The following is a 12,036-nucleotide window of genomic DNA, read 5'->3' on the forward strand; positions in this document are numbered from 1 at the left end:
TTATGTATTTATATGTGCCATCATATTTATCTATGATGTTTTTATTCACTGTACATTCATGGTTTGTGCTATTTATTTATATATACTTGTCCTTTTAATCTTGGAACTATGTACACAGGGATTATGTTTCTTTTTCCTTTTTAGACAGTATAATGACGTTTTATGTGCAGTGGGGCATACTCCCTCTGCTGGTGTATTCCGGTCACCATAGCCCCATATGTGATTGGTTTTTCCTATATATATCGATTCTTGTATGTTTCTATTTATTTGGAACCATGCACCTGAGATCGATATTTATATTTCCTTTAGTTTTAAGATCTGTGTCGTGTACAGGGACATATCTTATGTGTAGATTTAAGGGCAGCTGTTCCAATACCTAAAATGGTGGCCGCTGCACTTCCGGCACAATTCATACTGATACTGTCTCTTGATTGGTTGTTTGTTGTATTTAGGGTGAAGTCAGCACGCCGCCCGCATCCCCATTAGAAGTCTTTGCAGACGAGCGCGTAGGGTACGGCTTGCTGACGTCACTACGCTGCCCCGAGGAACGGGCTACATGAGAGCCGGCCGGCTTTTTATATGTGATTTTTTTTTCTCATCTACCATGTGAGTGTTATTTTAATATCTACTTAATAAAGGCTGTACGATATTACACTATCCAGTCCCCTTCTTTTCTCTATGGTGCACTGAGCTCCATCCTGTGGTCAGTATCGGTATCACCATCTTATTGGCTGTGTCCTGGAGGCTTGTTGCTGTTGTGATCCTTTCTGAGTGGCGCTGTGAGGAATCAACTATTAGACGCTCATTTACATTTTTATCTGGTACGAAGACATGCATGTCACTTGTGTGCAGCACCGTGGTGATTAGCCTTACTGGATTTTCCTTTCACTCCACTGATCTTGGAACTCACTTCTGGGACTTTATGAAAATTCTATATGAACTCGGTGTGCTTTTGATTCCTGGCCAGAATTAATTCACTGTGCATTGTGTTACATTCATTCATGTATAGGTTTATCCTCTAATGCTTATGACCTAGCAGACGTTTGTTTATTTATTGCCTTGGGTGCTCATCGGCACCTGATGCTATCATTGTCTTCTCCAACAGATTTCCATTATCCATCATTGTGATTGGCGTATCATATACCCATTAGGTCTCATTAGCGCAGCTTTTTTCTATTTATCACTCTCTCTTTGCCTTATGATTGAATTGACACTATCATGGAATAGTTGATCCTGATGCATACCCTTGAGATTACACACTGGGATGATTGTGTTACATTTGATTATGTATTTTCTTAATTTGTGATGTTTCTGTAAGAATGTTTTCAGCAATTTAGCTTAAGTGGATTATAAGAATACATTGCTAAATAAAAAATGTAAGAAAATAAGTTATAAAAAGTAAGTAATGTTCTCAGACATTCAACATCAGTAACATCAAGCGATATACAGTAGATCCTAGAACTGCTATTTCACTAACTGACAGATCCTTGGTGGTTGTTTGCAAACAAACCAGTAACTTTTAAAGAATCAAAATGTACTGCTGCATAACTTCAAAATCTAGGCCCCATGCACACAGGGCGTTTTTAACGCCGCTGTAAGTAGCGCCAGGCGTTTTCTTTTTGCAGGCTAAAAACGCACCTCCATGTTATTCTATGGCCTCATGCACACACAGACGTTTTTGAGCTGTAAGTGGCCTAGGCGTTTTTAAGCTGCAACTAGAACCCACCACCTGCGCGTTCTGAGGACCAGCGTTACAGCTGTAAAAATGTCTGACGCTGCTAAAGGCTGAATAACGTTGCTTAACGTGCGTTAAGCCACGTTAAACGTTTTTTTTCTTCCATTCAAAATCAATGGTTCCCTATGGGACCCTATTGATTTGAATGGAAGTCGCACCGGAAGTCGGATCCGACTTGCGGGGCGACTTGCGCTGTGAGAATCTTGAGGGGGAATTCCACGCCAAAATGGGAAAAAAATGGCGTGGGGGTCCCCCCCAGGTTCCAAACCAGGCCCTTCGGGTCTGGTATGGAATTTGAGGGTAGCCCCACGCCAAAAAAACGGCGTGGGGTCCCCCCAAAAATCCATACCAGACCCTTATCTGAGCATGCAGCCCGGCAGGCCAGGAAAGGGGAGGGGACGAGCGAGAGGCCCCACCCCCCTGGACCACACCAGGCCACATGCCCTCAACATGGGGGGGTGTTGGTGCTTTGGGGCAGGGGGGCTCTGCACCCCGCACCTCAAAGCACCTTGCCCCCATGTTGATAAGGACAAGGGCCTCATCCCCACAACCCTGGCCTGTGGTTGTGGGGGTCTGCGGGCAGGGGGCTCATCGGAATCTGGAAGCCCCCATTAACAAGGGGGGCCCCCCAGATCCTGGACCCCCTCCCTATGTGAATGGGTATGGGGTACACTGTACTCCTACCCATTCACCCCATAAAGGCAGTGTATGTGAATAACGACAGGAGACGTTTTGGAAAGTTTATTTAAAATCTTCATCCGGTCTTCTCCACTCCGGTCTTCTCCACTCTGTTCTTCTGATCTTCTCCTCTCCGCTCTTCTGCTGTCCAATCTTCTGCTCTTTTGCTGTCCACTCTTCTGCTCTTTTGCTCTTGGCTCTTCTCTTCTTCTTCCTCCGGTCCTCCTCCAACGATGTCTCCGGTGATTATGCCGGTCTCTGCAGCTTGTTATATAGCCATTAGGGGCGTGGCCGCTCTGTGACATCACCGGGAGGCCCCCACCCCCTTATGTCACAGATGATGTCGTATGTGACATAAGGGGGTGGGGCCTCCCGGTGACGTCACCGAGCGACCACGCCCCTAATGGCTATATAACAAGCTGCAGAGACCGGAGACCGGCATAATCACCGGAGACATCGTCGGAGGAGGACCGGAGGAAGAAGAAGAGAAGAGCCAAGAGCAAAAGAGCAGAAGAGCGGACAGCAGAAGAGCGGAGAGGAGAAGATCAGAAGAGCAGAGTGGAGAAGACCGGAGTGGAGAAAACCGGATGAAGATTTTAAATAACTTTCCAAAACGTCTCCTGTCGTTATTCACATACACTGCCTTTTATGGGGTGAATGGGTAGGGGTACAGTGTACCCCATACCCATTCACATAGGGAGGGGGTCCGGGATCTGGGGGCCCACCTTGTTAAAGGGGGCTTCCAGATTCCGATGAGCCCCCTGCCCGCAGACCCCCACAACCACCGGCCAGGATTGTGGGGATGAGGCCCTTGTCCTCATCAACATGGGGGCAAGGTGCTTTGAGGTGGGGGGTGCAGAGCCCCCTCTGCCCCAAAGCACCAACACCCCCCCATGTTGAGGGCATGTGGCCAGGTGTGGTCCGGGGGGGTGGGGCCGCTCGCTCGTCCCCTCCCCTTTCCTGGCCTGCCGGGCTGCATGCTCGGATAAGGGTCTGGTATGGATTTTGGGGGGGACCCCACGCCGTTTTTTCGGCGTGGGGCTACCCTCAAATTCCATACCAGACCCGTAGGGCCTGGTTTGGAACCTGGGTGGGACCCCCACGCCGTTTTTTCCCATTTTGGCGTGGAGTTCCCCCTCAAGATTCTCACAGCGCAAGTCCGCTGCTAAAAGCAACATGGCAAAACGTGCAATAACGCCAATGGAAAAAGCTACTGAAAGCACGTTTTTACAGCTGCTTTTTCCGGCGTCAGAACTAACTTTGACGCACGTTTTTTCTAACGCCCCGTGTACATGGGGCCTAAGGCATCTGCTAAGCATGATCTTAAAGAATTTGTTTATTTTTGTGTAAGTTTGTCTTTTAAATCTCAATAAAAGGTTCTCCTCCCAATTTTTTTTTACTTTTTTTTCTGTATTGATAAAACTACCTACAGCTGTTTTTTTTTTTTTTTTTAAGCTTGCAAATTAAACTTGAAAAAGGGCAGAAAACTACAACTAGATTAAGCTTTCATAGACTTTAATTGAGATGTCTATATTGGGGTGGTGGTTATGTGAAGTAGCTGTGGAGAGATGTCTGCTGGTGAAAGTTAGTCATTTGGGGAGGGATGTCTGTCTGCTGGAGTGTTAAGGTAGGAAATAGTGAGATGATAGCTTTTATTGATGTGATGATTTGGGAGGGTGGTGGAGGGTGCATAAGTAACCTAAGTGCCCCTAAGATCCTGCAAAGCAAAAGACACCGGAGAGAGGGCAGCATCTTACACCGAGGCAGTAACTAAAGCTCTGAAGAGCTAGCTGCAATGTCTTTGGTCAGCCCAATCATTAGTTCCAGCTGCAGTGCCCAGAGGAAAAACAATCTCATTTGCGGATTGTGGAACCTGGGAGGAGTCTGGTCTACAGTGCCAGCTTCTGAGGCCAGGAACAGAGCAATCTGCAGTACTGGCTGCAGACGCCAGGACCTAGCTAATCTCCACTAGTAGCTGCTTCTGTACAAAGAGAAGCTAATGCAATGTATAAAGAATGGAAGTGTGTTGCCCAATCTAGGAGGTACTGCCAGGAGAGATGTGAATGCCAAGTGTTTGTGGTCAGAGGGATGTGTGTGCAGGGAGGTAAGCCCAGGTTGGGTAGTTGAGGGTTTGTGAGAGTGAACGAATGTGGTGAAGATGCTGTCAGGCCACAGGGGCTGGACAGTGGAATGAAGGTATGAGCTGCGGGAATGTGTTGGTTATGGTGTAGGATAGCAGAGGGTGGGGAGATGGATTATAAGAGCAACTGAGGGTATATGAGAACTAGGGAATGTGGTTGTTGTGGTGTAAGGGACCTTCAGACAGTTATGTTCTCTTCTATGCCAACCAAAAAAAAAAAAAAAAAAAAGGACATTTATGGCCCGTTCACACCAGTGAACCATGCTGAACACATGGCCAGAGGTGTGCACTGGGAGATACAGTGCTGATACTCTAAACCGGTCACATCAAACTGTTTACTTTTTTTTCACAGAACTTTATTGCAATGTCACAAATTGAGTTCTATTTACTGCTGCAAAATTGTGATTCCGTGGTCACACTGATATCATAGAACGCAAGGCGGACTGCCTCCTCTATGCATTGAGACTGCACTGAAAATACCTTTGCCGTAAATGAGTCAGAGTCCAGTAGATGTCCTTTTTGGCCTGTGGAAGGTGCTGATGGTCTTGGAATATGTAATGTGTTTCCTACTATAAATTTTCCCCTGGAAAACTGGAAACTGAGCCACTGTGTTATGTGTGTGTATCTTTTTGTGTTTCCCCAGCAGCAAAATGAAAGCATACTTTTTTATTTTATTAAAGGTTATCTCCATTTTCATGGTAAAAAATAGTGAATAAAAAAAAAATAATATAGCATATATAATTATTTTGTATTTGAATGGTATTATAAATTAATGTGGCAGTCTGGAGGTGTTCTGTACACACATGGTGTACAAAACGCCAAACCCCATAACCCCCCCCCCCCCCGCTCGAAAAATGTAATTTCCGGTTTGTGTGATTGGCTCACTGATTTCCCCAGAAGTTTGCACAGATACAAGTCAGATTTTGGGCATCCCCTGCAACAAAAATATCATCTTTGGTGAGATATTCCCAAATGGAAATCACATCTAAAGGGATGCAGACCCTGAAACTTCCATCATTGGAACCCTTCAGTTGGAATGATGGAAGTTTGGCTGATTGATAATTATGAAATCACTCCCATTCATTTTTGCACATGGACACAGACAAACAAACAAACAAACAGCTATTTCTTCAGAATTAAAAAAAACAAAGTATGAATGTAAAACAAAGTTTATTAAAATCCAGGCAATTTGCATAGATCACCCAGAGCAGAATATTTTCTTCTGAACTAAAATGAGGGTATATGAGAACTAGGTACTTTTTAAGAATGGGAGATGGAAAAAACATGTGGAGCAAAAAATATTGTCTTCACTGTACTGACTGATATTTTTTTATAACCAAATACTAAATACACTGTATGGCAACATACCTGGAGCCTTCTTCTCTGCTTTTGCTTTTGGTTCAGGTTTTTCCTTTTCTACAGCTAAATTGAAGGGAAATATGTATTGAAGTGCTACAGAATTTATTCAGCATTTATGAGTATAATCAGTTATAACACACATCATTAAATCTTCCTAATGTAGCACAAATGAAGCATGATCATTTTATTGTATTTATTTATTTTTTAATGTAATGAGTCTGGAAAAGAACATAGCAACAGTCCTTTCAAGTGTATTTATGTTTTTATAGACAAATTTGGAAATTAATAAATGAGTGCATGGGTGTCAAAATAATTATTTGGGGATAAGATAACAGAAATCGTCCCCATTCTCGGGCTACCAAGTTTGGCCTGCTGTGGTCTGGGTTCAAATATAAATTCTACCAGCCTCTCACATCTAAGTAGTCAACACAACATCTGGCCTAAAGTTATAAGAATTGCCCTAAGGCCAGATTTACAGATTTGCAGTTTAATGCCCTTAAGCATATTAATATGCACATTTTTTTGCATTTTGAAGTGCACTGTCCTATAGATGATTGCATCTGTGGATTATGTTGCAATGAGACGTGCTTTGTAGTGCACTGGCAAGGAATGTTCCATAGTGAAGGAGGCTGGAGAGGTGAAGGCAGCCCCTGGTCCGGGCTATGTCGGTGGCTTCCAGGACTTCCAAGGGTCCTGGTGCTGTATCAGCTGATCAGACGTCACGTCTGGCAGAAACGGGAGAGTGCTCACATTCGAAGCATACCTGCTCCTTTGTCAGGCGTTGCCTGACTAATGCCTGATGATGGAGCACGCATGCTCCCAACGCGAGCACCCTCCTGTTTCCACCGGACGTGACGTCTGATCAGCTGAGACAGCACCAGGACCCGTGGAAGTCCTGGAAGCCACTGACATAGCCCAGACCAGGGGCTGCCTTCACCTCTCCAGCCTCCTTCACTACGGAATGGATGACATATGATCTACATGCCTGCTTATCACATTCCAATGTGAGTTTATTATTGTCTGTCAATAAATGAATCATTTTTAATCTACACTGGGGTGGCGCTGCTCTCGTAATCCCCCTCTGCTTGTTTCTTATACAGAGTCCCTTCTAGCTCTGACAGAGCCGGCAGCCACCCATATATCCATCCCCACAAAGACTATCTACCTAAGACTGTTCAAGTGCCCCTAATTGGCTGTTCGGGAAGCGTTTCTTGCTAATCTACATGGTTTATGTATTATTCACTCTAAGCTTTATAGTGCTGGTCTTCATTTTGTTTTTACTGTGCACATCTGCAGCAGCTCTTCTTCCCTCACAGGCTTGGTTCAGAACAGGGGGAGCCATTGGCTTCTGCTGTTGTCAGGCAAAACCTGTGAGCAGTTATTGGGGGGGGGGGTGTCAAGTCAGGCGGTGTTTCTGAAAAGACGCAAATAGCCCGGCTCAGTATGGAGCATGTACAAGTGCCCCTATAGGAAATGGCTTCCTATGGGGGCACTAGGAGGGAGGGAGGAGAATATATACCAGGACTCAGGACCCCAGAGCAGATAAGTATGACATGATTATTATTTTATAAAAAACAATAAAACATCTAAGCTTTACAGGCACTTTCCTGGCAACCCAAGAGTCTGAAGGCAGGAATGGGTGAGAGTACTTAAAAAAAAAAAGGAAATTGACTAAAAATGTTTGCAGAATTTAGACAGATGTCAAAATTAAAATGTATTGTATTAACCATGAATTTAGATGAGAAAACACTTCTTGGTGCAAAAAAAGGCATTTGCTGTGACCCATTTTTTTATATGCCATGATTTGAATAGATATCTGAGCAAGATATATCTGGCAATCTTTTTTTCCTTTACGTTTGTAAACTGATGATCCTGGGGAGTAGTGCTGTGTGGATGGGATATTGTATCTTTTGCAGCAGGTTCTTTATTCGTTTAAAGTTCATAAATTTACCTACACGTAAGGCTCCTTTCACACGGTCCACCTTCTTCGGCGGACTCTGTGCTGCTCAGCGGGGGATGGATCCGCCGATCCCTGCTGAGCAGGCAGGTGACAGCTCCCTCTCCACTCTGTGTGCGGAGAGGGAGGTGTCAGAGCCCAGCTGCTCTCTATGGGGGAATCGGATGAGATTAGACAGCCTGTTCACTCTCATTCAATCCGATCCGCTGGACGGATGGAAAATAGGTTTTCCATCTGTCCGGATTTCATGGACAGGAACGGATGCGGGTTGCAGCGGGTGTCAGCGGACATGTCTCCGCTGACACCCGCTGCCCCATAGGGATGCATGGAGGATCCGATCAGATCCGCCTAAAGAACTTACAGGCGGATCTGATCGGATCGTTCGTGTGAAAGAGGCCTAAGAGGATTTCAGAGGACTAGAGAACATTTAGAGTTTTAAGAGTTTCTTTTTTTTTGTCAAACTAATAAATACCTCTGTAAGGCCCCTTTCACACGGGCGCTCCGTATGTCCGTATATCACCCCATCCGTTTGCGGTTGATATACAGACATAATGCAATTCAATGGGATTGCGGATGTCAGCGGATGACCATCCGCTGACATCCGATTTGCATCTTTTCAGCTCTGTTCCGTTTTTTGGAACAGAACCCCATTTTTCTTCCGTTTAAAAAAAAGGAACGGATGCAAAATCGGATGTCAGCGGTGTCATCCGCTGACATGCGCAATCCCCATAGACATACATTATGTCCGTATATCATCCCCAAACGGATGGGATGATATGCGGACATATGGAGCGGATGACACAAGTGTCATCCGTGTCCATGGAAAAAAAAAAGTGCTGGAGCGGATCGTATTGCGATCCGCTCCGGCACTTTTTTTTTTTTTTGTGAAAGAAGCCATAAGCTTCCACAAACTGTGATCCTCAGCGATCACTGCATAATCTCATAGCTTTTAGTAAAAAAAAAAAATAGCCCAAAAATGTTGAGGGAGCTGATGGTTTGAAATCAAAGATTTTTTTTTTTTTTTTTATATAGGTCTACTGCACAGTGCGTGTTAAGGAAATCATCCGTAATTTAGCAGATAAAAAGAAAATCAACATTTTCAAACTAATCCAATAAAATACTTATCAGGAAAAGCCAGCAACAGTGCTTTTCCACTAAAGGCCCGTACACACGATAAGAAAATCTGTAGGGAAAATTCGTCCGACGACTGATCTGCTGATTTTCGGATTGTTAGTGTGGTGCTTTTGACAGCCAACTCCGACTTTTCGGCTGACAAAATCCTGATGTGCAGGCTATAAAATTTTTGTTGTCCGTAATACAACGTCCGATTTTCATCTCATTAGTACAGATTTCAACAGAAAAAAATCTTAAGAGCAAGACTAGGCATGCTAAGAGACGAAAGAACACATACAAAGCAATCCAACACATGACATCACTTCTGAAGTAGAATTCCGTCGTACAGAAAAATTCGTATGAAAATAACCTCTTTACACATCAGACTAGCATGCCACAAAAAACTGACGACAGATCGTTCGATAATCTGATCATGTGTATGTCGCTTTAGGCTCCATTCACACCTGAGCGTATTGTTTTCAGGTATTTTTTTTTTTTTGGGCGTTTTTCAGGCGCTTTTTTGGGGGGGGGGGGGGTTTTAGCCATTGACATCTAACAAAAACACTTGTAATCTGCCAAAAAGAAGCTCATGTACTTTTTTGAGCTTCAGGCATTTTACTTCAGGGGACAAAATGCTCATATGTAAACAGGGGCCATTGAAATTAATGAGATTTTGCTTGTTGGGCATTTTGAGACTTCAGAGATGAGCGTTTTATGAGCTGAAAAACGCTCAGGTGTGAACATGGCCTAAGGGATCACACAGCTGACAAGAGTACTTTGCAGCTAAGGGGTAACCTTACATAAATCTTGAATGCTCACTCCACTCAGCAGTCATTTTTTTTTCACTTCCTATTATTTTATACTTTTGTGGGGGCCCCAAAATCTTTTGCTAGCCCTTGACACAAATAAAGTTCTAAAGGGGGTGTTTCTGTGCTAAAAAAATGATGAATACATTTATGATAAATGTGAAGAGCAGCTAACACAAAATCAACCAACAGTGATTCATGGAAACAATAATAATAAAGTATAGCGCTAAGAATGTGAATAACTAGTATGGAAATTAATCCACAAACAATAATATCAGGATAGTGTCCAGGATGAATTATGGTGAATAAGATCCCAGAAAATAATACAAGTCCAAATAAATCCAGGTGCAAAAATACTGTGAGAGACGTTCCTTCCAGTGACACCCAGGGAAAGTGTAGGATGGGGACACCTCAGTGCACAAATGATCAAAGCAGCTTACCAGAGCGCCATGGCTACTCAAATAAATGAGAAAGCCTCTCCCAGCATGTAGGTAAACAACCATACATCGGTGAATCCAAGAAGGTGGATGATACCTCTTAATCTCTATTAGTCATTCCGTTTTGTCAGATAAATATATGGAGGGAAATGAAGACAAAGGACCATAGTGTAATCCCGTAAACCACATAAAGTATGTTTATTTAAAAGCACTACTCACAATATGGAAGACAAATGCAGGCACATAAAGTAGACAGCTGAGGGTTCAATCACGGCTTCCCGCGTGTATCCAAACAGCATATACAGCAGTAAAGGAGCTGCTTTGATCATTTGTGCACTGAGGTGTCCCCATCCTACACTTTCCCTGGGTGTCACTGGAAGGAACATCTCTCACAGTATTTTTGCACCTGGATTTATTTGGACTTGTATTATTTTATGGGATCTTATTCACCATAATTCATCCTGGACACTATCCTTATATTATTGTTTGTGGATTAATTTCCATACTAGTTATTCACATTCTTAGCGCTACACTTTATTATTATAGCCCTTGACACAAGCCTAAATGAAGTGATTACCTTTAGATGGTGCTTTCTTCACAAATTCTGCTTTCAAATCAGCTTTCTCTGCAAAAAGAATAGGAGTGTTTACTGAATTTAAACATATGGATATTCAGATAGAATGCATCAATTTACATCAGTATTTCAACTCATAAAAGGTGCTTACTGTATCTACACAACCCCCACAAAATAATGAGAAGCCTAACTTTAAAGGGAATTATACATTTTAATGCCAATAAATAATTAAGTCAGACTTACCATTCTGTAAACAGTGTTGCCTAGGGTTACAATGACTGCGATCAAAAGAATGTATCGCTCTTTAATGTCCTAATATAAATGCCAGGGATAATTAAGTTATTCTACTGCCTATCTGGCGGAAAGTAATGTGATTGGTTGTACAAAATGTTAATTGATCTTGATAAATAGCAGTTTATTTATACAGTCAGATCAACATTAGGACTGACTTTCAGGAAACAACTGACAAATGTTATATTCCCTAAAGCCTTGTCTGTATTGGGTAAAATGTAACTGACTACCGAGAGCAGCCACCAGATCATGCTGTCAGCATAGCTTACATGAACATGAATAGGAGTGAAAAATGAATCCTGATCTTTAACAAAGTGCTTAAATCTCATCTAGGGAAGTTCATTTTATGCATTAACTTGGATAGATGGTTTCGGCTGAACTGAGAGGTGTTAAGAGAAATCTCAAAGTTCCCTGTATGGGAAGATTAGAGGAATATGTTCCAAAGGAAGTTTTCTAGGCTGCACTTTAGTATATGCAGAAGAATATTTCTTAAAGGACTTAAATGTTAAAGAGACATAAAAAGGTTAACGAAAGAAGCTGGCAAGGTCCATACACCCTAGAACAGTGATGGCGAACCTTGACACCCCAGATATTTTGGAACTACATTTCCCATGATGCTCCAATACACTGCAGAATGAATGAGCATCATAGGAAATGTAGTTCCAAAACATCTGGAGTGCCAAGGTTCACCATCGCTGCCCTAGAAGCATGTCTAGCAAGCAGCTATGCTATAACTACATATGCTTGTGTAGCACAATTCCCAGCCGTTTTGCTGGATATGGGCCCCCCTGGGTTACCGCTAACACCAACAGCACATTTAAGCATGTTCTTAAAGTGTGAGCACTGAGACAATGACCAGTCCAGTATCTTTGGGTTTTTCCATTTATTTAGGAACTTGGATGGGAGAAGGGATGAGTGGGATACTCCTTTAACTCAACTATGCACA

At 43.1% G+C, this 12,036-nt stretch overlaps 1 protein-coding gene across 1 annotated transcript in view; it reads right to left on the reverse strand.

The window, feature by feature from the left end:
• The window catches only part of TRDN (triadin), a gene marked incomplete at its 3' end in the record, with an annotated part of 647,190 nt that overhangs the window by 426,019 nt on the left and 209,135 nt on the right, over nucleotides 1-12,036 (reverse strand). The window contains exons 10-11 of the mRNA XM_082250910.1: nucleotides 10,803-10,850; nucleotides 5,922-5,975 (exon numbers count right to left, since the gene is read on the reverse strand). Of these exons, the coding sequence (XP_082107036.1) occupies nucleotides 5,922-5,975; nucleotides 10,803-10,850 (102 nt within the window). The remainder of the gene's footprint in view (nucleotides 1-5,921; nucleotides 5,976-10,802; nucleotides 10,851-12,036) is intronic.

This window comes from Pelophylax lessonae (assembly GCF_965119305.1).
Source record: "Pelophylax lessonae genome assembly, chromosome: 3".
Lineage (NCBI taxonomy): Eukaryota > Metazoa > Chordata > Amphibia > Anura > Ranidae > Pelophylax > Pelophylax lessonae.